Source organism: Dicentrarchus labrax, unplaced genomic scaffold (genome assembly GCF_905237075.1).
Source record: "Dicentrarchus labrax unplaced genomic scaffold, dlabrax2021, whole genome shotgun sequence".
In the NCBI taxonomy this organism is placed as follows: Eukaryota; Metazoa; Chordata; class Actinopteri; family Moronidae; genus Dicentrarchus; species Dicentrarchus labrax.
In genome coordinates this window covers 4,514,016-4,540,951 of record NW_026136724.1, presented here as the reverse complement: position 1 = coordinate 4,540,951, position 26,936 = coordinate 4,514,016, and the positions used below count along the sequence as shown (strand labels likewise).

General features: G+C 40.4%; 2 protein-coding genes across 2 annotated transcripts in view; one reads left to right on the top strand and one right to left on the bottom strand.

Annotated features, from left to right (window-relative positions):
- The window catches only part of LOC127359059 (E3 ubiquitin-protein ligase TRIM21-like), a 40,443-nt gene that overhangs the window by 1,501 nt on the left and 12,006 nt on the right, over nucleotides 1–26,936 (bottom strand). The gene's annotated exons all lie outside the window — the stretch shown is intronic.
- adm2a (adrenomedullin 2a) lies at nucleotides 1,253–15,544 on the top strand. The gene is made up of 3 exons (XM_051392742.1): nucleotides 1,253–1,386; nucleotides 1,702–1,972; nucleotides 11,757–15,544. Exons 2-3 carry the CDS (start codon nucleotides 1,875–1,877, stop codon nucleotides 12,157–12,159), a joined length of 501 nt encoding a protein of 166 aa, XP_051248702.1. The 5' UTR covers nucleotides 1,253–1,386; nucleotides 1,702–1,874; the 3' UTR covers nucleotides 12,160–15,544.

Sequence of the window (26,936 nt, the reverse complement as noted above, 5' to 3'; positions counted from 1 at the left end):
TAAGGCCTCCTGCTGTTTATTTAGAGGCCTGAAATGATTTCTGCGTCAGCAAAAAGACAAATAACAAACATCACATACTTACATTCTTCATGGAGTCTGGCTTTGCTTGCCCTGCATCTGTTGCCGCTTTTCTTGCCTATGCATATTTCCAGAGAGGCGTCCACTATACTGCTGACAACCTGCTTAACATGCTTTCTTGGAAATTAATGTTGCGTAACAACATTTGAGGCAGGATCAGATCAGGTGTATGTATCACTACTGTGTCGCCGCATGAGCCAATTGAGTTAGAAAGGAAGGAGGGAACTTGGACACAGTACAAATATGCTCACTAAGGAGATGAAATAGGCTGCACAGGACTCATCTGAGTCATTAAAACAGAGTTGTAAGATACGTGTTTAAACCTGTGGCATATCAGAGCCACATCTGTTGTAGCAGATTTCAAAACACAACTGAAAGTGATAAAGTCATGGTTTGGTAACGTTTAAGACTCCCTGAAGAATCACACAAATAGTCTATTTCAGTAAACGGTGACAACAGCAATGAAGGAAACGTTCAGATCAGTACGTTTATCAATGATGCTGCATGGTGGGACCGTTCTGGGGATTCTGTGAAGATTCCTGCATTTCCGTCTATCTATCTCACACACTTGGCTGACAGTGATGATAAGAGATAAGGAGGCGGGTTTGGTCAGAAAGACAAACTGCTCGAGAAATTCATGAAAATTGGGGCTATGTTCCTGAGTATGTGCATGGTTGGTTATGATAGTGCACAGTACTCTGTGATGAATACTATATTTATATATCTTTAGCATCCGAGCTAACAGAAATAGTCCTGTATTGGGGTTTCTGTGTGACTTTTCATGTATTTTATGATAGTTTAGAACTCATATTTTATCACTACAATATATTATGAAAATAGGACTTGCTTGATAGTGAATTTCCATTAGGCCTACTTTACTGCATAATGCCACCACAATATTTCTACAATAATACTTTAAAGTGAGTCTGTGCTGCTCAATACTCACTTTATAGTAATTATGGCATACTTTAGGGTCTGCATCAGCAGCTTTAGCAACATCATGCAATTTGATATAGTTTATCATTTACAGACGCTACCAGGGTGTTTCCAGGGTTGATGTGTGCCAGCCAGATCAGGATATTCCCAGCATGGCAGATAATGATGTTACAGCACCTTGGCTTTGCCACTGAAAAATTGCCCATCGGCACTTCAGTCAGGGAACTCCGCCCACTTAGTATTTAAACCCGCAATGTCAGCAGGCGCTCAGCTTCACACTGGAGAACTTGATCTTGACCAACACGTTTGGATTCATAGGGGAAAAAAAACTTTACAAATAAACACAGATTCTGAGCTCTAAATACCAAGAAGGTAAGACTTCTATTCATCAGTTACAGAGTACAGTTAGTCATAAAATGTAATGTGTAAAATGAAAAGTGTGTGCAGAATGGATTAGGGGTGCATTTTGGGGCATTTTTAGGAAAGTCTTCATCTGGTGCATAAGCTTAATGGGTGCTATGAAGCAGAGGTTTTGATGAAGAGTGCACTGGGGATATTTTCAGTGCAGTTTCTCATTAAGTGTCTGAATGAATGCAATATGGGAGCAACTTGCTCTTTCTTTGCTGTTACACTGTTGGTCCATGAGCAGCAGGTTAATTGATCATGTATAACTTCTGCTCTCTCCAGATCTTTCATCAGCAATCTCCGCTGGCAACTTTGGATATTTGAGCAGAGCATCAACCTTTTGGGAACACTTTTCTTTTTTTCCTCCCTTTATTTTGGGATTTCAACTGCGCCCACTCCGTGTGGTCGCCCCCTCCTTCCCAGAGAGGGTGTACAGTTAAAGTTGGCGTCCGGAGATGCGGTCCCTTCTCCCGCTTACTGTGTATTGCATCAGCCTGGTTTCCCTCCAGCAGCTGCTGGCGTTGCCTGCTGAGGAGCGTCCCGACAGGAACAGGTAAGACACTACTTTATTAAGAAAAAGACCCGCTCCTCGCTCTGATTGGCTGAATAGGACTCTTAAACATACGAGTTAAACTCACCTGGAGCCCCATTACAGTTCGTTTAAATATTACTGCGCCTCCCGGCACTATAGGCGCTTATTGGCCACTTTGACCCGCTTGTTTGGGGGTTAAAGCTTAAAGATTCATTATTCAATGTAAATGAGCTATAATGGCGTAAGTATTAAACGCTGCGTTAAACATGTTTTTTTTTTTTTTTTAATGATTGATGTTTCTAATGTGCAGAGTTGAGTTGGCAACAAAGCCGAAGTTATTTTAAGCTTACATCCTTTTTTATAGCTCAAAGTAATTTTTTTCCCAGATTTCCATAGTTTTCCAGTGGAATTTAGCACACAAATGTGACATTAGCGTTTTTAAAACTTACACTTTCCCTCTATCTTATTGTATTGAGTTTATTAGTCAGTTAGTGGACACAGAGGTTAAAGGCTGAATCATGTAGCCTGTAGCCGGTGTAATAAATCACACCGGGGTTACTGTGTGTTGTTGTGTCGTCAGATACTGGATAATGTAGACTGCAAGGTCAGAGGCTCTGCCATGATACAATAAACACTATATCTCTCCTTGAGAGAACACCCTGCCTGAGAGCAGATCAGCTGTGAAACAAGAACTAGTAACTACACTGTTAGGCACTGATTTCATATTCAAATGATCCATCATAACTGTTTAAATCATTAAAAAGACCCAAACGAAACAAAAATAAAAACATTTATTATGTAGCCTAACAGTTGTTTTATAGTTTCATGTTCTATGGTAGTCACGCTTCCAATCACTAAAGTAGGCTAAAGTTTAGAGTAAGTGATTGGGAGTTCATGCAGGTTATGATATGAGAAGGGAATTAAAGTGTCTCACATTCACATTTTATATCAGATCTACAGTAAATGTGACCCATATTTGACTGTGCCAAGTGAGTTTATTGTCCCCGCCGTTACAATTAATCTGAACAATTCTCTTCTGCTCCTTCTTCTTCCTCCACCTCTCCATCCCAACAGCCGTCACACGAGTTACTGTTTATAGAGGTTTTGTTTGGGTTAATCTCCCCGTGATTCTGTATGGAAAACTGCTATTTCCGAGGTGGGAAAACCAGTTTGTCTCCCTTTATAGCCCTGGCCAGAAATACTGGCACAGACTATTGTAAAAGATCTTGTTCGGCGCTGAATGGCACCTGTACTTTTCCACCCCTTAAGTGGCAGAGATTAGCGCAAAGCCCTGCATAAAACATTAGGCAACAGCATAACAACCAGTTTGATTACTAACAGTCCAATACACATAGGTCTACCCACTCTGATGTGTGGGGGAGGCCTGCCAGCGATGCAATACATGTGAGGAGTTGAGTAGCAGTGAAGAATGTGGATGAGTTGGTGTGTGAATGCCCTCTTCTGGTGGATTTTGGATCCACAGCTGCTGGCTCTCCTGGGAGGGAGGTTCAGTGTTGGGATGTGGGGAGACCCTGGACAAAGGCAAACACGGGGCCTCTGAAGGCCTACTGTGACCGTCCTCTATAATCCATCTTGTATCAGCTGATTTGGCCTGACTGAGGCATCTTGAATACAGCAGTGATGTTACTGGTGGTGTTTGGAGCTGTGATATTGTAGCAGCAACATTAGCAGTGGGTTTAGATTATTTCGGGGTATTTTTGCCTTTATTTGATACTAGAGAGGATGATAGGGTTGCAACTAATGATTATTTTCATTATTGATTAACCTCTGAATCATTTTCTCAATGAATCAATACTTTGTCTGGTCCATTCAGTATATCACTTTATTTAGTAAGCTTTCGGTCTATCCGACCTTCATCAGAGCAGAAAAAGTGTGAAACATGATCAGTATGCTTAACACAATATGATTCAATATGATGTGGCAGAAGGCGAGGTTGGAAGGAAAGTGAGGCTTTTAAAGAAAGCACTTAACGTCTAATACAGAGAATATAACAGTGTAAGAAGATCTGGGAGTGGAACTTTCCCTCAGGTGACCATCTCTCTCGCGTGTGTGTGTGTGTGTGTGTGTGTGTGTGTGTGTGTGTGTGTGTGTGTGTGTTTTCAAATGCTGAACACCTGTTGCTGAAACCTAAGCGAAATAAAGGGAAGCAAGCCTCCTGTATCTGTTGCTCCTTCACTACACCTGGCCAGCACTGTAATCCCCCATGATTCCAATCTCTGTTTGAAAGTGTCAGGGGCATTACCAGCATGGGTCATCATCGCTGTATTTTTTTTTATCTGTCAGAGTGAGAAACTGATACAGCAGTTAAAATGATTTTCTTTGTATATTATACCCTTTTCACAGTAGCCATTTTGACATGAAATAGCAGAATAAAGGTTTTACCAATGACACTAATTAAGGTTCTATTCTTTTTAGTGTGGCGGATATGCACAACAGCAGCACCTTGACTCTATTTACCTGAATGGAACAGAACCCTAATTAACACCTATTAAACCTGTGTTTACCCTACTATTACCTGTCAACATGGCTGCTGTGAATGAGGTCAATTAGACTGCCATATATCTCACCAGAACTTTCAGTAATATATGTATTTTCCTTCCACTGGTCATCTACATCTAACCTTTATTTTGCTAGTTTGGGCACCTCCACACACAGCCGACCTTTTTCTTTAATTATTCTTTTTTGGGGATTTTCTTCTTATTTGAACATTGCAAAGAGACTAAAAAATGCTTCTAAACCTGAGTGAGGCAATGCTCAACATGACTGAAATTGCAATGTGAACACCCTAACCTGCTTATCTTCATCAGAGTTGGGTAATTTGACCATTTCTTTATGTGTTTTACCCACTTTGGAACGGCATATGCCTTTCACTGCTACATACTTGCACTGTAGACACTGGGGAGGTTGCAGATGTGTCACACATAGACTAACACATAGACTCAGGGAAACATCAACTAAACCCTGACCAACCGGTAGAAGTCTGTAATACAGTGACAAGATCGTGATCCCTCACTGGCTTCCCACCACAAACACAATTGTGCTCTATGTTGCACTCATCCAAATGAAAACAACGCAGTTGTGGGTTGAAACCCGATCTTTTTGGTATCTTTATTTATTTATTTTACTGCAACCAGGGCCTTTTTGCATTCTTTTGCAAGTTTTGTAGCCACCGAAGTATCTACTACACGCTTGGAATGTGAGGGTGAGGTAAGGGTGCAGTCAGCAGCTACACCGCTAGATGCCACTAAATCCTACAAATGGGTCCTTTGAATCAGACTTCTTATTGATTGATCGATCCCATTGGAGATACCACATTACTTGAAATCATGTGCCTGGTACTGATTCCTCCCAGTGATCATATTGCAACAACAGTGAGAGATCAACACCTCTCCTCCTTCACAAGCCTCCACATTTCTCACTCTGCATATCTCTCATAAACGTCCCTTCTGGCTTTTATTAGGACAGTAAATTCTCCCTTTTCTCTTAACTCCATAGAGCACATGCTGTTCTGTTACCATCAAATGCTGACAGCATGATAATAACAGACATGACTACTCTAAATTTTTTTGTCTGCTGAGTGTGTCTGAGCTCAGATGTCTGTCATTCCTTCCCTGTTCCGTGTTTGTGTCCATGTTGTCCCTATGTGTCCTGATAAGGACACGACAAAATCCCACATAGGCGTTGTAACAACGCCTGGCGAGTGCTTTCCAAACAAGGAGAAATTGCATGTTCCTGGGATCACACGCAACGCATACCCTTCATTGTCGTTTTACATAACATCTTGTGGTTTTTTTGTGAGGGAAAATAGCTTAGTAGTTGGTTAAATATGGCTTTAGCAGTGAAGCAGCTTTACAATACAGATTCCAGAACTGGGAAATGGCTCTTTGCTTCCAAGGACATGTAAAGCTGATTTTGTGGTCAAACTTCTGTTACACTGACCCGCTCTGCCTCTGCTCCATCTGGACCAGGGTACGATGACATGACAAGTCAGTCTGTGCGTAGATGTTGTGTTTTTCAAGGCCAAATAAAGTCATGTTTTTCCCCAAAACGATTTGTTAAATTATTAACCCACTCTTGTACGCGTGAATTTGAACAGCGTGGGGTTCAGATGTCCAACGTTGACCATAATATTTACCTGAGAAACAGACAGAATTCATCTCGCACAGGGTGGCTTCCTGCCTCGTTGGTGTTTGTTAAGCCACTTTGAGTCCGTCCTCTTGATATCTGACATGTTTACACTTATCAAGGAACAAGAACATTACTCTCTCTTTATGGCGTATACATCAGAAATATACATCTCAGAAAACCACGTTTATGCTCACAACCAGGATTGCCTCTGTGGTAAATCATCTTAAGAGACACCTCTTCTTATATGTCTTGTTTAATTTGTTGCATGTTGTAAACAGGAATTTTGGCTTAGACCTCTCAGACATACATATGTATGGTATAAACAGTCGTGTGGCTCCTCGGGGGTCAACCTGACTAAACCCAGGCTGGAGCTGAGGAGGTTGTGGAGGAGCTAGCAAGCAGGCAGAGAATTCCACCATGGATTAATGGCTAAGACCTAAATTCCACCCTCTACCTCCTTAAAGAGCAGGTTTCCACTCCACACAGAAAGCCACACCGTTGTGGCGGCATGAGTGCACATGTATATTGTATATATAAGAGGAGTAGCTTATAGTGGCAGTGTGGATCAAAAGGCTTAGGGTAAACAAAGGAGACTTTTGGGGGGAGAAGAAACCTGCTGTTGTTTGATGCTGTGATTGTGAGTGTTTTGTCTACTCGCATCGCAATGTTGTGGTCTAGAGCAGACTTATAGTTTTTAATTTGGCATCCTGTCTGTCAGAGTCATTTACTGGCTGTACTAAGTATGCTCCAGTTTTGCTGGCATTAAATAAATCACAAGCCACTGAGGAGGTTATAAAAGCAGGACTGCTCCCGAACAAGTAGGACCAGTGTTTCATGAGACATAAATCACCTTTCATTTATTTTTGTCCTGCTTATTGCTAACAACAATCTCCTCACTGTTACCTAGTGGGAGATTACAAATGAATGTGCCATATTTACTGATGATTAAGGCTGCCCATGGTAAGCTTCAGCCTCTCTGGTAATCATGTAGTGTATCAGCAGCATGGTACTAGGGTTAGGGTGACGGAGGGCTTACCCTCTAGGGGTTTAGGGTTTGAGTATACGTCATCGGAAGTACTTGTCAGAATGGCTGGAAACCTCTTTTCCGAGGTTGGAATTGGGCGGGCTGCGTCCAACAAGTTCTGTAACTTTCCAAAAACGACATTCACACCTTTCACTACATTTCATGCAGTGATTGGCAAACTTCTTTTTCTTTTTTGTGTTTCTACCACTTCTCAATGGAGTGTAACACTATGAATGCCTTCCAGGAGAGACTCTTACTTTTACTTTTACTTTTAAGATCAGATTTTTGACAGACAACAAGTCGTGCAAACAATTTTTTTCTAGCATAGCCCAGACCTTCATCGAGGGTAACCTTTGCAGGGTTATTGTTGGGGTTAAGGGTTAAAGCTTGCCATCAACATCTGGATACTCCAGTTTTGATTCCTCACCTCAAAGGCAGCAATGCTGTGAGGTTAATACTGAAGAAAACCCAAACAAGGCAGCACAAAGGGATCAGCTTGGCCTTTTATCGAACTGTAAAATCCTTAGAAATCATCTTTAGTCAAAAGGAATTTTACTTTAAAGCCCTTAAACTAAGACCATGCAAGGTGTCGGAAACCACAGTGGGCTGAACAATTAAAGACAAAGTAGATTGGGTAGCTTTGATCGTCTGCCAATCACGGAGATCCCCATTGCTTTCGAGTTGAGGGATTAGGCTCTTAATAGCCAAATTAGCCTATCTTTCTTGTGAAATCAAATGTGACAAAGTTAAAGAGAAGTCCACTGCAAGATTCTTTCAACTTCTGGAAGAAAAAGCACAACAGTCCAAAGTCTTTTTGAAAAGGATGTAACTGGAGCTGCTTCTGGGCAGACTGACTCGAGGCTTGGCCTTGGCTTTGCCCTCCATTACAAGTACTTCCCATAGCTATTGACACAAAATATAACATTTCAATTTGCCTGTATACTATTAGAGAACTACTTAAAAAGTACTTATGTGATTAATCTTTGAGTTATACTGAAGGATGTCAGGGATCAATTGAGATAAACAAGAAAAGCATTGCAAATCTTGAAACCCAAACCAAGACCTCTAGAGACCAAACACTTGAGAAACACATTAAACCTTATATTGAGGCAAATATTATGTGCCTAATTTAGTCTCACTCTTCCAGGAAGCATTCTTTGTTGTAATTATTGTTGTAGCACAGACCCCAAAGTCCTTGTGGCCATGTGCCAGCCACTATCGATACTATAGTCAGTGTTAGATTGCTGTAGAAGTTAGAAAGTTGGTAGACTTAGCATCTTCTCTAGCTATGAGTGATGGTGACTTGGCCAAGAACAAAACACTGACCTTGTTCCTGGTATTTATCAGTCTAACATGCTCAGATATGACAATTAGGTAAGTGCACCACATTTACCAGTTTCTCAGGTACTTCTTGCTAGGGTGATAAAAAGGTCAAAGCATTGGTGTCATGGATAGAGAAGGGACAGCGCCTTTCTTATATGACAGTCCATTCTCTACAGGGTTTACCAGTAATCTTTACACGGCATAAACAAGGATGGATTACCAACAGGCAAAGTAGGCAACCGCCCCAGGTTTCCAGAGCCTCTGGGGCCCAAAGGCTCTTTGTTGGTGTGTGATCATTTATTTCATTCTAAATTAGATTAGTAATACTGTTTGCACTGTTAAACCAATTTATAAACTCAAATAAAAGGGCTTGTTCCTTTTGAGGAGACACTTACGTTATTACCTATTGGGCGAGGACGGGCCCACAGATGATCTTTAACATCGGGGCCTCAAAGTGTGTTAATCTGGTTCTCGGTATAATGTGTTTCTGTTTTAGACTTGATCTTACTTTAGACTTTTGATCTCCAGGATCCTAATTCAAAAAAGGAGTCATCCACACCACAGATTACAGTTCTGTCTTGTCTTGTATAGAAATAAAGTCAGAATACAATCCACAAAAAGTATCACTAACTTTAAATCCACCCTTAAAACAGTTGAAAAACTGTGAAAATGCTATGTAGATACAATAAATATACATATAGAGCTATTAAAAATACTTATTCTGTGATTGGGCTATGTAGTGTTACATACAAATTTAACAAAAATAGTGCAGTTTGGTGCAGGGCCACCACTGCTGCCTTGTGACCCATGTGAATAGCTTTCCTGTGCAGACCAGGTGGGTGTAACTTGGTGATGTGGCACCATGGCAAACCAAGCCTGTCCTGGAAATAGTGCTCGCCTCCGTCTGTGGCCTGGCGTTATACAACTATTTATTCAGCCACTGCCACTGTTGGACAGCAGGTCTCTCACGGGCTACCAGACCTGTCAGCAGTGAATCAGCATCTTCAACCGGCTGAATAAACCAAAAGCTTCACATTTCACAGAGAAATCCCAAACCCAGCAGAGAAGACTGTAAGAGGAGCTGTCTGATGTCTCACATCTCAACCTCACAATGAGTAAAGATTAAGTGTTTATGGTGAAATAATACAAGTCAGCATTTCACAAGTATAACACACTTTTTAGAATTAGATCAACCGTAGCTTCTGCTTCTCAGAACATAAGTAGAAAATGGAAAATAGTGCCAAACCTGAGGCAGTGGAAGGTTTTTTTCTTCAGAAAAGCAAGCTGCAGATATATTTGCCCTGAATTTAAATCTCATTACATTTTCATCCTATTTATCTCTGGCTGCCAGGCGCAACAGCACTTTTCTATTTACTCCTCCCCGACCTTCAGCGGTGGGGATGGGTTAACACTCAGTGACTTTAGTCACACTGTGCTGTACAAACACAGCAGTGACAGTAAAGTGAAGAACTGCAGGGTCAAGTTGTGAGAAGAGACTGTCTTTGTCAAACAATGAACAGATGGCGAGTTGGTCGCCACCGTGTTTGCTGAACGGCCTGTACCCGCCGGTCCACACGCACAGCAGAGTCTGTCCATCTTAACAGGCCATTTAGTCTAATGTGCAGTCTCGGAAACCTGTTTCTTGTAAAGGGTCTTTCCACCCAAACTACAAACCACATATTTTCTCATTTGACTCTACTTAAAGGTCCAGTGTGTAACATCTAGGAGGATCTATTGGCAGAAATGTAATATAATATTAAAAAATCACCTGAAGATAAGAATCATTGTACCTTCATTACCTAAGAATGACCCGTTTTTATCTACAGAGGGACGGGGTCCTCCTCTACATAGTCCGTCATGTTGAACCACCGTGTTTCTACAGTAGCCCAGAACGTACAAACCGACCACTATATCTAGATTGGGCCTTTTGCGTAGTAGTAGTAGACCGTAGTTTCTCCTACATGCTTGGAAGCCAAACTGATTTGAAATGGTTGCAAACTGCAACTCCACTGCTAGATTTTATTAAATGCATTGCTGTTGAGATTTTCAATGTTTTGAGAAATGCAGTTCAAATTCCATTCAGCTTCATTGTACAAGAGCGGTGGTAGAAGTTTCAGAAGCTAAAATCTCAAACCCTGTGTACATAAACTCTGACCCTTTAAAGAGTGAAAATGTGTGTCTATTGAGCAATAGATGTCTACAGTTCCACTGAGTGTATTATGTGTTGAAACAAGGCAGAACAAGGTTTATTAAACACTGAAAAAAATGTATTTGATTTACATGTTAAATAGTTAAACTTAACTAACTCCACCGGTTTGTTTTACTTCTCAGCTGAAATTTTAATGTTCTCCTCTGGAGCCCATCGGCACCACTGAGACTTGGCTGACCAGGCTCCCATAGCTACCACTGAAACCCAGCTGGGCATTAAAATGCAGCGAGGTGCAGGTTTGGATTGTGTAATGTAATAAGTGAGGCCGACCCAGAGCTCATTATGTTTTAGGCAACATGTGAAAAGCCATTAACTTATATGCAGTGCATTAAGAGATGAACACGGTGTCCGAATGGACGGCCGCCTGTGCTGAGAGCCACGCTGTGTCCAGACAGCAGGCAAAAATGATTTGTTTATCAAAGCTGCTTTGTACAGCTAATCTGATTTCTGCAGAAGTACCTGTGCCCTTGCAACATTAGTTGTTATAGTAACAATGCTCGCAGGTGCATGCATGACTAAAGGTCTGTTTTTAAAGCTAAAAAAATCTATCCTCAGTTCCTGTTATGTCCCTGAGTGCAGAGGTAGATATTTTTGTTTTTTAGGGAAATGACTCAGCAACTAATGGATGAATTGTCATAATACACACATTTATGTACAACTCAGGCTGAATTGTAAAAACTCTAGTTTCCCTTAACTTTTTATTAAGTCAAACCTTTGATTTGTCTAAAGCGTCTTTTTCTTTAATGGCTTTTTGGCTTTTTATTTTTACACGTTTGGAAGGCGAACAGTATTCAGTTGGTTGCAATCTGCAACTAAATCCTGCATACTGGTCCTTTCATGTGACTGTGAGTATCATAGTACACTGATGTTAGCATTTAGCTCAAAGCAATGCAGTGCCCAAGTACACAGCTGCTAAAATGACTGCATACTCTTGTTCTGGTTGTATTTTGCCTCCTTGTTTGTCCATGCACCAGCATTTTCCTCCAGTTTTGATTTCTGTTGCAACATTTTGCTGTAATACTGTACCTGAACACCTAATTTCAATGGTGAGATGTGCATTTTCTATGCAATTATTCACCTGATTTCTTTTTTCTCCTCAGGTCGGACCTCCTCAAGCTCATCGACCAGAGAGAGGATACAGCCTCTCCATCAGGAGAGGCTCATGGCACCGTCCCCGCTCCAGCCCCCAGTCAATACACAAAAGGGCTGCCCGGTTTCCCGAGACGCCAACCAGCCACAGGAGTAAGAACAGCTTCGCCAAACCTGACATGGGCACAACCCAGTGAGGCTTCGCAGATGGAGAGGAGGGTGCAGAGAGCTCGTCGCCATGCCCACTCGGGATCACGAGGGGGTCACCACCACGCCCAGCTGATGAGAGTGGGCTGCGTCCTGGGAACATGCCAAGTGCAGAACCTCAGCCACCGGCTCTATCAGCTCATTGGTCAGAGTGGCAGAGAAGACTCATCTCCCATCAACCCCCGGAGCCCACATAGTTATGGATGAGTTAGTTGACACCTCCAAACACCCACAGCAAGTCTTATCTATATACCCATTTATTTATCTCTTAATGTGTTACTGGTAGCTTTTGCATTAGAGTTGATGTAGTCCATTTGTTTATCTGTCTTAAAATGACAATTATACTCCTCATAAATGACTGTTGTGCGTCTCTACTCTTTGTGCTGATTGATGGATTTGAAGACTCAAATTCAAGATCACGACTGACTGAATTGTCTTTGAAACCCCCAATTTGAGTTCTCCCACCATCCTGAGAACGTTTGCCTTTTGAAGGATGTTCAAGTCTTTTTGGTTTGCCCTCCTGAACGCTCAAAAGAAGCCAAGAGGCCTCAGTTTGACATCTTAATCCTGTTAATGTAAGAATGAAGGGTTGTCCTCAACACCATTCAGTGGCCTGGTCCTGTCTGCCAACTGATCACGCCAGCGGTGGTTATCCCGTGGCTCATTGATCAAACACTTAAGCCCCTAATGTGGATTTCAACCTGCACTCAGAGCCGGAGCCCTGTCAAAATCAATGTATTTCCAAAGATCTCGTAAATGACCAATGAACCCTTTCACCTCTTTTTTTGTGCGCCCCCTTTTTGTCAACTTTGGAACTCCCAAGTCGTTTTGCAACTGCATATACAATTTCAATATGAACACTTACATCTCGGGAGTATTCCACCAGCTTTCAGTTGAACTGGGGATTCATCACTCAGCAAGACTTTGTCTTTCAGGACCACAGTTTACATTTGAAACCAGCCTCAGAACTCAGGTTACACCCGAGTTTAAGAGCATTCTGAGTCAGGACCTAACCACAAAAACTCCATGCTGAAAATGAAAGAAAGAAGGTCAGCATCCAGTGACTTGGAAGGAATCTACACAAAAACTAACTTTCCAAAGGATCAGTTTCAAAGTTGCATTATGGTGGCCTGTTGGCCAACACAGTAGGTGGCAAAGTGAACCTTGGAGCCCAGATCAGAGCTCCGTCGTACTACCGCTAGCATTTCCCCCACAGGGGGCCAAGTCTGAAATATTAGCCTTTTCACGTGATTCATAAGTTCCCCTTGCAAGTCAGGAGTTTCGGTTGACAGCAGTTTAATAAACCTGACCTAATCACTTCAGTCATATGTACTGCCACAGTGGGGGGAGGGGAGGGGGCCCTCAGCCTCCTATGGTCTACACATTCAGCACTAATAAAGAAAGAAAGAGCAAGGCATGTGGCATCCTCACTAAAGCACAAATGCAGCCTTGTAGTTTGCAGATGTTAAAGGGTCGGTTCACCAAAAATACTTATCCTTATCCTAATTTTATCCTATCTTTGCATCATATTTTGGAGATTTCCCAGAGTAACATGGATTCTTACTTAATAAATTCTAAATTCTAGTTCTGTGAGCACCACAGACAAAATTTCAATCATAAAACATTGCGTAGGTGAGAAAATATGTGGGGATTTTTTGTTTGTCCTATGTAATTTTGTTAAACCAACCCTTTAAGTGCCAAAAACAAAAGAATTGCTTACATTTTACAAAAGAATTACACTCTAAGTGGCTCAAAACGTTGGCAAATCCACCAATAATAAGTCTAATCTTCTAATGAAACATATTTGCCTTGATATGGTGGATAACAGTAATAAGAAGGAATGAATAAACTGTTCCTTACATTTTCTATAGGCAATACCTACAACACATTGTAGTATATATAAACAATTCTGTTGGCAGCAACAGCCGCCCTTATTGTTCACATGCAGTATGTTAAATGGGTTTAAATTAGTCCTGAGACGCCGGCTAAAAGCTCCACTGTTACACTGTGGGTTTCTAATGACAGACCACAGCAGCCAAAATGTTAGGCGTAAGAGTGCCCAATTTCAAATATGTGCGCAAAATAGCGTCGCGCCATCAAAAATACATGCCCCGATGAAATGGTGGGCGGATGACTGAGAACAACTGAGGTCAAGTTCTACTCATCGAGTGTGCTACAATTTGACAGGGCCTTAAACTTTCCAAAAAATGCAATAAAACCCACACTTCTAGCGAGAAACTTAATTATATTCCATATTATTTACATACTTCTAAAGTTCTATTCCAAGACTTTTACTATATGGTAGCCTCTTTAATGCGCAGAGAGTGGTTGTTTCATAGTAGTAATACCTTCTGATTTATGTGCACGGTCATTTAGATTAATTGTTCAGTCACAGGAGTACTTCAGCCTTTGTTATTTTGCATATCATTTCACAAACATGAGAGTTCGGTATTCCTAAGAGCATTAGTGTAAACTCACCAAATACCTGGCAATACTTGACGAACCAAATTACTTTACAGTGTGTAATCTACATCATATAATAATGTGCTCTTTTCTATCTTAATCTGTGTCTTCTGATTTTACTTTGTGTCTTTTTCATCAACAGCTTCTTTTTACATTTAGTCTCTCAGCCCCATCCTGGCTCTCTTCTCTCTGTAATCGGGGGGGCTTGAGGTCACAGGGTAATAACCAGTGATTCTTTAGTCTTAATTCTAATCTGTTCAAAGGCTTGCTGAGGTGAAACATGCCATTCTCTCTGCTGTAATGGAGCTAATCAATGTCTCGTGACGGATCATTAAAAGGCTTTTCAAACGCTCTAAAACCCTGGTGGATCTCTCTACTTTTTAAAATGTACTATTTCACACACACAGGATGTGTGTGCGTGTGTGTGCGTAGCCTATCAGGACACTTATCTCCTGTGTTTGATCTGTGCTCTGGACCATTGTGCTCCCAGTTTTTTTTTTTTTTTTGCTCAGTATGTTTTTGTGACGTCTGGCATTGCGTCACGTCGAGTTGTGTGAGCAAACTGTGCACGACCGCTAATACCTCCCCGCAGAAGCATCCAGAGCTTTCACGGCTCGCAAAGAGGAATGAGTGCAGAGTTAGCACGTAAAATGTTTCTGTTAGTTTTGTAAGATAGGGCAGATTTTCCATTTGAAAGTCACACGATCTCCTTTAGGGTCACAGGAAAGCACTTTAATGCAAACATGCGTGTGGATAGTTTCTTGAATTTCACTCATTGTGATGAACTTGTGAAAGTTGGACGAGGTTCCTCTTGTAAATGTTGCATTTGAGATTGTCTGCGAATGTGTTTGAAGATGTCAGTGCACTCCATGTGGCGTCAGGATGACTGTGAACGTCGCGTGCACCTGTGAATATATATATATATATATTTAGCCAAACTATTTAAAAAACATTATGTATTTAAGTTATCTTTGTATGTTAATATCTGTATGTCACCAAAGACTATTTATCTCTTCCTTTCCACTGTTCCTTCAACGTGACTTTATGGCGGGAGAGGAAGTCTTAACTGTAGTTTAAATGTTACTGTTTGATATGTCCTTTACTCTGTAAAATAAAGAACTATACTGTAGTGTGATGAAGTATGGAGTATGATTCAAGAGTGTGTGTGTGCATTCCTAAAGGACATAAAGACGTATATGATAGAATCGCATGAGGCTTTGACACAAAATGCTAAATACAATTATTGAGTATATCAGACTTTCTGCTAAGTTCCACTCTCCTCCATGTTACTGTGCTCTTGACCTTGAACTGTTCTGACCCAACAGTCTCCCAATAAGTCAACCATTACAAGTCATTGCATGGCAAAACCAACAAATCTACTGTGGGGCAGAGGACAATGAATGAATCATTGAGAAACAAGAATTAGGACATGATCTGACGGCAGCCACGTTAACGGTAATGGTCGTATGACTTAAGTTAATGAGTGACAGGGGGTTCAACAGCAGACAAGCTATTGGATAATTTCTCCTCTGGTGAAGGAGATGAGAAAGGGAGAACAAGGGGGGACAGGAAGGATTTAAAGATTCATATGTTTCCACTTTCGCCATTTTTACAAGATAGGCCAATAGCAAATTTAATTTTGAACACATTTATCGGAGGCAAAGATGCTGTGGAAACAGACGGTTGACCATCTGAACCCAATTTTTTTTCCAGTGTTTGACTACATCATCACATACCAGGATCTGGATGTGCTTATTCCAGGACTTCACTTAAGCTGATGGGTGACAAATGACAAGAAAAACCAGCAGAACCTCCAGAGCAGTGCTCCTTGCCATAGATTCTCCCAGTCTCTTGAACTCATCATTTTCATATTCGATAAACACTCAGTGGAGCCTTGTGCCATGTATAGAAGCGTCTGAATTTGTTATATATCTCTACATATTTATAAAGGTTTGGGCTTTAATATAGCACCCAATCTTGAAACCCATTGAGTATTATCTATGACGAATTAGCCTCTCGGGCCATCTCTGGAAAACGAATATCCGGACTAGGACTTCCTGCAGTCCGGTTTGCAACTTGATACATGAGAACTATGAGAAAGAAACATTTTGGATCATCTCTATTAAGCTAAAATTCGATTAGCTATAAAGCAAATAAAAAGCTAAATCGTAGTCAGATGATAGTCGATGGGTTCTGTGTAAGTTCCACCTCTTTTGATCTTCCTGCATGCAACCAAAGCCCGCTCAAACATGATTGGTCAACACTGTTCGGACAACAAATGGATACCAGAACATTTCTGATGCCAAAATCTTGGTTTCCTTGCCTACAGATTCTACATTCATATGCAGATTATATACTACCCATCTTTATACTTGAATGACACTGAATGAAACGCTATACTTTCAAGATGGTTCTTTTTGGCTGATCTATTGCGTCAAATTAAGCGTTGTAGATGTCCGGGTCTGACATCCTGTGTTTTGGGATCTTGCCTGGAATTTAAAATAAGGGTTTTGTGGGTTTGACTTTGTATACCATGAGGTTGTTTATAACAGGAAACCACCAAACTGTTGTGATATTTTGGTTCATAAAGTACGGATTGAAGCTCATATGTACCACCTACTAGCATGGGTACATGCTCACACTGCGTATGCTCCATTAAACATTGAGACACCAAACTGATGTCAGTCCTCCATCACACTCCAAATAAGATAGCAAACAAGCTGAACCTTAATATGCCGGAGTAACAGCAATACTGGGATAAATTAGTTATTACTGGGATTATTTAATGTTCTGAATTTCAAATTGTAACCACATACACTACCACCACGTTACTGAAGAAATTAACTAACATGTTAGTTAGTCATGGAATGTTTGAAAGTTAGAAAAATCAACCATACAGATGCCAGAAAGTAGCTACTGGGTTGCATTATGGGAATTGTAGGATCCAGTATTTTGGAACCATAATCTCAGGCGCTGCTGCATCAACTTTGACCACTTTGAAAAAGACTCTGTGTCTTGTTTGTCCCCAAACTTTATGGAAGTGAAATACTAAATCACTGAAACCCAGGGGACAAGGGAGCTACCTCATGCACCTGTAAAATGGTTTTATAAGGCCCTTCTCAGCTTCTTAAAACTTACCTGCACAAATTAGCAATACACATTCCTTCTCCATGTTTATATTTCATCCACGTGCCTTTCTGTTATCACTTTTCTCTTACATTTTATCACTATGTAAATAACAAATACCAAAAATTCCACCGGCATGAATTATGTCATATCGTCCTGCTGATGTATGTCAGCCAGCAGAAACTGTGTCACACACCAGTGAACGACCTCTCCTTACATTTACACTGTAGGCCTTTAGTTGACTCTTAGTCCTAGTCTTACAGTCACATTTAATGATAGACGACTTCATGACAATTTCTAGACCAGCAAAATAACATAACATCCTCCAAGTGGTAAAAAAAAAAAGCAGAGATATCTTCTCAAAAGCACATTGTGTCTACAGTGAAAACCACTAACTGAAGTGCTGGTCAGGTCAAGTGACTGGGGATAGATGACTTATTGCAATGATTTCTAACCAAGTGGAAACTCACATGAGGCCAGATCTGGTTCATGTTGCCCAATGGAAAAAAACTGCACAAAACGAAAGAACAGTAAAAAGTTCCACAGCATTCAGTGGAATGTTATCCTATAGACACAGAATATACTCAGTGTAAACCAGAGATCTGACACTAACATGAGAGAGGTGGTAGGAGAGATATATAGAGAGGGAGCTCTGTACAAGCCCTGTGGCCACACTTCAGGTACAGCTTGTGCAAGCTGGGAGGTCTTTATCCTGCAGAACAGCCTGAATCCTTCTTAACATGGATTCACTCAGGCGCTGGACAGTTTCCATAGAGGTGTTGCTGTATAAAAGGAGATTTACCAGCAGATGGGGGTTTACAACAAAATCCATCCATGTGGTTTTTGCTCTACCAACAAAAAAACTCAATTAATGAACAAACTAGGATCACTATAAATAACAATCAATCAAAACGGCCAACACTATTTCTTCCCTTGCTGTTGCAACGTTCCAAAAAAGTTTTTAAAAAAGATTATATTCCGCTTTTACTTCAGGGATACCCCACAACCCACCCAAGGACCCCTGTTGGTCCCCAGATCCCTGTTTGACAACCACTGTCTTAATCAGTATTTCATATGAAATGTAATGTAGGAGGTTGCTCGGAGAAACAAACCCACATATAAGTATATTAGCATGTTTCAACTCATTGTTTTGGGTTTTAACTGTTTGTGTTCTCTCTTTCTGCTTTTATCAGTGTGCTGTTTCCAGTGAGAAAGCTCTGATACACCCACTGAAAACTACAGCCAGTTAGCAAGCTAGCTAACTGCTGGTGCAGCTAGTGGAGCATTTAGCATCTAAGTAGCCCAGACAAAGATTTTGTCTCCTCTCCGCTATGGTTTGGTCCTCGCCAACTCCTAAAAATATTAAATAAATAAAAGAAAAATAAAAGAAAAAAATAAGCAATTACATGTCCATGTTCTCCAGATAGTTGCTAATTTAGTCTTTTTGGCAGGTAGCTACTGTGGGATTATGCTAAAAACAGCTGCCTACTGCAGCTGGAAATGAAGGTTGATGAGAGTGTAATTTGCAGGCCATTCAAGCAAAACAATAACTATAAAAAGCAGCTATAGAGCTTAAGAGTTGGGTGATCATTCTCTGTGGCTTCATCGAGGTGCTTGGAGCACTCAGGGGAAACCAGATGATGTCAGTCTGTTTTATGAATTTCTTCCATTGGGTCATGGCAGACCTATTTATTCTCCCTTCTTCCCTAAAATGACTTAGCAGTCATGAATAGTCTTTTTTTTTTATTAATGGAAAGGATAGCCACAATAGACCGGATTGTAAGTATTTCACATTAGACACTGTCCATTGCTGTGGTAAACAGACAGAAGGCAGATACTGCCCTCACCCCACACACCTGTCCATAGAGGCCTCTGGATCCCCACTGACCCGATTTCACTGTCATAACATTTACATTCCAGCACATGACACACACAGCTCAGGCCCAACCTTTATGTAACCGACATACTGATAGGCACATACTTTGGACTGAAACACCTGTACATGTATGTACATGTGATGGAATGCAGCTGATGTTAATATTGAGTGTGACAGTGAGACAGCAGATTGCTTTGTCAGCTACGCCAAGCATGAATCAAACCCGACCAGCGCCACATGGAAACTGACAGCTGACGGAGTGGGGAAATATTTTTTTCAAACAATACGAGGCTAGTAGTTTCCCTCGCTTCCAGTCAAAACATACTTCAAAAAAGCTCAAGAACAGCTACTAAATGGACCTCAAATGTATATTGTCTTGTCAACAAAACATTTTTTTATTATTTCAAGACACATTAGTGAGTCATGAGCAAAAGACATTTTTGTATCCGTATGATAATCAGTATTTTATAATTAGTAAATAATTAATTAGTGAAGTGTTATGTTCTGTTACAGATTTCAATGGGTAATGACATTTACATTTCAAAAACACTAAAACCTTAAGCCAGACTGATTTGCAGTTTATAGTACCGTATACAGTAGCTCTTGCACCTACTGTATACATACTGGTAATCCAGTGAGTTCTCTCTTGGAACCCACGCCAAGCCTTGGCAAGTGTAGCACATTTTGGAATTTATCGTTTCAGCAGTGCGTGCAGTACAAAGTGTGCCTTCTACATGAGCAGTATCAGCAGGCCAGCCTGGATAAGACGTTGAACATGCAGCTAGCAGTGAGTTGTTTTGACTGTCATTCAATTATCCCAGTGCACAAGACTGTAGCTTGTGAGTCAGTCAGCTATGGTTTGATACGTTGTCTTTACAAAAATATCAGTGACTTGCCCAGTAGTTGATATGCAGACCAGTATGCACGGTGGTTATCTGCCAGCTGTCAACATTTTTGTCTGTAACAGTGAGATAACAAAGAACTAGAAAGATAACTAAAGATTGGTTTCAAGGCTTTTAGGTTTCTCTGTGCCCTCTCAGCTTCTAGTTTGTAATCATATGCTGTATAACATCTGTTATATATCTGTCATCCATTGGCTTGTGGTTTTGAAGCCTTGAGTTTGGCATTATGGTTGCCGCCATCTTTTTTTTCTGGAGCCAGAAGTGACCATATTTGGAACAGAGGGTGGAGCTGGGGAGGAGCCTAAGATAATGAGGGCACTTCGCCCTAAAGCATTCCCTGCTTTATTGTATATTTTACCATAAATGGGACCATGATTTACTTAATGAACATCATGCTGTATGGAAGAAGACTTGAAACTAGTAACTATTGGCTAGACTTATTTTTGCAACCAGACGCAAATATAAGTCTAGGCAAGTTGCCCCCTGCTGGCCATTAGGAAGCAGGTAAAGGCACTTACGCATTGGCTTCACTTCTTCCAGTACTTCACTGTCCACTTCAGTCACTGGTCTCCTACATTCCCCAGAATTAATTTTGATAAGCCCAGTGTTGATTTCAAAAGACTGCGAGTAGGTGAAAAGAGCAGTTATAAAAAAGATAGTGGCTGTATTGCATTCTGGTCTAGTTCCTGCTGATGTGGGTATAGAAACCTGCCTTTTCTGCAGTGGATGTATGTAAATGCAAATCATTTCCCCCTGGGATTATTAAAGTATTTCTGATTCTGATTCTGATACATCAGAGCCAAGTCAAACCAAAGCTCTGGCTGTTTACATGAACACATTTCTGATATCTGACTCCATTGTAGCAATGTGGGAAATAGTGTGACGGCACAACACTACAGTCCTTATCTACTGAATACAGTAACAAAACTAGTCCAGAAACCCAAAGAGTGCATTGCCAATAGCTGTGTTAAGGGTGGCATAAGAATATAGTACAGTTTTTATTCTTTGTCTCTAACACATCCATTATTCCACTTAAAAAAAAATAATTTGTTGAATTTGCTACAACACGACATGGTCATGTAAATATTTGCTGCTGATTCAGTTTGTATACTCACACTCACAGACTCAATAATTACTCAACAAAACCAAATGTGAACAGGAGTAGCCGAATGAGTGTTCCTCAATGTAATTTTATTTTGTCAGCTATCAGTAGCCATTTCTGCCCTTTGGCCAGGCGGTGTTATGGGTGTTGTGACACCTGCACTTTCACTGAAACATAATTCCACCACTCCAACACTTTTTCATGGCAGAGCCATTGAACTAAGATCTCTAAAAGCAATACTTCAGAGAATGAGTTCCCCAAACATGAAAATCTATTGGTCGAGTCAGCCATTTGCCAAGAGTTATATGCCACCAGCTGCAATTTATTTTTCAGAATGCGAATTTCCCTCAATGAATGCATGGCTATGCCCTTGGTTCTTGCTAAACTTCAACTGTTGTTGAAGATGTTTCAGTAGTTTTTTTTTTACAATGTTTTACAGTGAGCTGGGCTGACAACGAGACAGGCAAGATCCAGGGAGGAATGAACCTGAAGCACAGGAAACAGGAAATTTCTAAAGACAAGAGTCTGAGTTTGGCTGTAGCGTCTGTAGCACATCAGCAAACCAAATGATCTGACGAAGACTGGAGAGAAGAGCTGAGAAGAGTTTTATACTGCTGGAGCTTGATGAGTGGATGAGTTGGAGGAGTGCAGGTAATTGCAGCAGGAGGGAGACTGGAACGCCACACCCAGACAGGCACACACACACACACACACACAACCCACCCTGATACCCCCACACTTTGGCCCAGTTAAATTCTGATTCTACCTTCAGGAATCACATTGTTTAGTTAGCTGGTGTCAGGTGGTTTTTGCCGAGACAGGAATATGGCAGTGAGTCACTGGCTTTAGCAAGAATGTTGAACTGTACCATAGCAGAGGAGCCAGGGCAGGGATATGAAAAGAGAGAGGTTAGTGTCCTCGGCAAACCACAGTGCAATTACACTGATCCATGCAAAGCCTCACACACCTACTGAGAACGTCAGATTCAAAACTTCAAATGAAAAAGCACCGAGTGAAGGTGGCTGCATCTAGACTCAGAGCAGACATTGCAAGCAAGTACAAACAGACAGATTCCTGTTGTCATTTTTCATTTACTATGAATGTAGACAGAGCAAGAACAGATTGTGGCTGTCATAATACGCCGCCACAGGAGGCAGGTGCATTTTTGCTGCTGTAAGCAGTCAGTGAAACATCATTTACCTCTAGTGATCGCTGTTTTAAACTCGCACACTATGTAGGTGGAAACAAACATGGGATACAAGCCACACATTCCCACTTGAGACAGCTCATGTTAGGGAAAACTAGACATGACACTGCAATCACATGTTCTGTCAAACATAGTACCTTTGCTCTGGGGAGTTTGGGGAGGTAACGGCCTGCCCCACATCTCTGCAGCTGTACGGTGATTGACTGTAATAGCATGGTGTAAATTTAGACCTTCTGTAGGTTCACAGGTTTTCAGGGACAGAGGGATCACAGCATTCTAAGGTCGTATATTACAGGCTGCCAAAATAGCTTTATTACATAACGCAAAATAGGGAAGCTATGAGAGGATGTATACTGCGGGGGAAAGACAGGGGGATATCTGGAAGAACATTCCAGCCGTTTTATGACAGCCCTCTTTCCACTCACTGTATGTAGAACGATCACCTTTAAAGGACCAGTGTGTAGGATTCAGTGGCATCTAGCTAGTGCAGTCTGCAACTGAATACCGACCGCTTTCCAAATGTGAAACATGGCGGACTCTGTAAAAGAGGACCTATAGCAAGAGTTAGGCTCCTTCATGTCGGCCACACTGTCAAGATTTTAACAGCCAATTATAAAAAAACTGTATGAAAAGTGATCATTGCCAGGCTCAAATATACAGTGTACCAACCAAAAACCCGTTGGATCCTATAAAATATTAAAAACAAGTCACCCATATATTGTTTTATTTTTAAAAAAGGCTCAGAAATGTCCTAAAACAGCTGGTCACTGTAGTTTTTTATCAAATTTACTTAAACAGAAAAACATTTTTCAGCTGCGTATTAATTCACAATTGGTGCTCTAGTGAGCTTTTGATGGGATTTGTTGACTATAAGTAAAAGAAAAGTAACATTAATCATATCCTCTAAAATGTGTATCTGTGTGTGAGTGTCTAAACGTGGACATGTTGGCAGAGTGGAGGGAAACTAATCTGTCAGGTGGACAGTGACATCACACAATCTGCAGTTTCCGTAACGCAGATAAACGTGACTCCACACCATGCTCCACACACACACACACACACACACACACACACACACACACACACACACACACACACACACACATCATAACCCACCTAAACACACAGGCACACACAGACACACACACATACACATTTACACAACATGCAGGGTTCTTTGAAACTTAAATGTGACACTATTATCTATAACCTACAACACGCTAATAATGTATCACCTACACACTGTCTCACTTTTACACACACACACACACACACACACACACACACACACACACCACACAGCCTCTGCTCCTCCTGCCCTGTCTGCCAGCTGTGAAGCATACGTGCAGACTCACACATAGTCTCCTCAAAGGCCACAGCCTCTTTCTCACACTAGTTATTAACACAAGACCTAGATGACTGGATTCTCTGCTATGATTTTATGCTGACATGTAAAATACCAATGCCTAATGTAAAATTCATTCACTTTTTTATTAATGCACATGTTCAGCATGTTCAACTTTCTTTCTTCCATCAGTTTTTTCCCATTTCTCTCCTTTCTTTTAAGTTTCTCTCTCTGTTCTTAACTGCAAACCAGCAGCACTCATTGCAAAAAGGTGCAGGGGCAGTCACACTCTCCTCTCTATTCAGGGTCTATACAATACATCGTGATATCACTGTGGTTGAAGGTGCAGCAGAGCACACTGACCACACCCATCAGTGATGCTGGGCGCGGCCCCATGATTAAGTCAAGTTAAGTGCTTGCACTGCCAGCTCATCCAAACAACATATAGTAATTTGTACTGATGGTCTCAGATTATAATAATTAATTACATAGAGGGAGTAGTTTGTTAATCCAAAAGGGAAAGTGGAGTCTTACAGCACATAAGAATCACAAAACAAGCAACATAGTAAGGGCATTCAAATAAGAAGTAACATGATAAAATCATAAATAACTAAAATCTTAACCAGAAACTGAAGTAATACTAAAAACTAGGATCGTACTCTAAATTCCTGGTAATATGCTATGGTTAGTGCAAGTGTAGTAGATAGTATAAAAGGTCTTGTATTGCTTCATTAGAATTGCATAGATGAATAGGTACTATATATACAGGTAATACACAGGTATAACTAAGGGGGTGCCACAAGGCTCTGTGCTTGGTCCTTTTACCATATCTACTGCATTGTAGTGAATGTTGTTTCCTCAAAGTAACAGAATGAGTCAGGGAATTTCTCACTCTCTAAGTTCCCTGAATTTCGCAAGACCAGAATTACTGTATGTGGAGTTGTAGTTTACCATTGTAAAGTTCAGGTGTTAATGGCAGGTTAAAGGGGCAGTTCAATAAATGCCACTAGAAGTTAAGAGATATAACCTCATATATAATTTTAAAAATGTGTCAGACTAAGAACAGGAAAACCATTGTGCAATCGGCCATTATCATGTCTGTGCTTGACTCATTTTTTATTTACAAAGCCATCCTTAATAAGTTACCACTTTTATTTATCATCACTTTTAAGATTTAGAAATGCAGAACACCATACTCATTCACAGGGATACGTCACCTTGGATTCCCATTAATGCACACAGTATTGGGAATTTTTTTTTCCACTTTAATGCTCCCCTATAGTCTTCTGGATTATGTTTTATATGAAGAATCCTCCTTTTTTTAAATTTGTCTTGTGTTTGTGTTCTATTTATTTTGTACAAGAACGTTGATTTTACTTTTTTTATGACTGGTCTTGATTATGTATTTGCAGGGTCTATTGTGAACCGGAGCTTTATTCTGAGTTGTTTTTTCCATGAATACATAAAGGGTTTTTTTTTCTCTATGGTGATATCATATACTCTAATGCTGTTTATTCCACACATAAAACAACTTGATACAGTTTGCCATTGTACCCTGCATTTCATTATAAGGGATACATATTGCACTCATCACTGAACTTGAGAAGACTGCCTTTTCAGTACTTTGCACCATATCAATGGAATGAATTACAAAGAACTTGAAAACTAGAACGTCTCATCCCACTGGATGACTTTAAACTGCTAATATTGGACCTTTTTAGAGATGTCAGTGTTTGTTTCTGATGCTGCTTGGGTTAGGTTTAGGGTTAGGGTCTCTGCTGTACTCAGGTTTTTCTTGCAAGTGATCCACATCTCATTAAGATTACACTGTAAAACCAGATAAGTTAATTTAACAAAAGAATGGTTGAAACTGATTACATAAGAATATTATAACTTAATTGTAAAGTAAGAAAACATCCTTAATGATGTAGCTTTGGTGATTTTAAGTGACACTGACTTAATTTTGTAATTTTTATTTGTAATGTAAAAAACAACCTAGTTAAAAGTACTTAACCAAGAATGTCTTTTAACTTACACAACTGACTTTTTTATGATTTTATGTAATCCGTTTCAATCAAATTAAATAAACATTTTGTTAAAATTACTTATCGCATTACATTGTACCTGATTATAGACACTATATGTGACACAGTTTACTCAATACAATGATTTCATAAAAAATGGCATATTACCAAAAACAGATGATTTTAAGTGACACTGACTTAATTTTGTAATTTTTATCTGTACTGTGAAAACAAAATACGTAGTAAAAAGTAGTTATTCAAGAATGTTTTTTTAACTTAAAAAACTGACTTTGTGTTACTTAATTTTTTTTATGTAATCCGTTTCAACAATTCTTTTCAGTTATAATAATTAATTGCATTACAGAGTACCTGATTAAATCAATTACTGTTACTGAATCTAAATGTAAAAATAACTTTGAAGATAGCATATTTTTTATTTCACTCATGGTGGTTCCAGATCCCATAAAAACACCATAATTCATGGATCCATCATTTTCTGTATTACAAGGTGGTGGTGTAACAATGTGGGACACACAGTGTACTAAAGTTTGCCTTGACCAGAGCACAAGTAGGAAAGCAAGTTTGTAAAGCCTGAAATGTCAGGAGCTGGTGAAGTAATCATGGAGTCAATGGTATTGGTCAGTTCTATCAGCAGATTTAGTGCAGCCATTTTGTGTAAAAAATGTCAATACTTGCCTTTTTGATATATAATCTTTTGACAATGCCAGTGCAGTTGTTCAGCTCAGTGCCTCGATTACCTTTGGGATGCTACATAACTTTCACATTTAGGCTCTTTAGGCATAAGCTCTGGCATTCTGCCAAAGGTGTGTGCAAGCATCCAACAAGTCCACAACATCCTGAACTCTGACGTCCTGATGACGCGAAACGGTACACACCACTGCATCTGATGCATTCAGTGCCAGCTCCCGACGTCAAAAA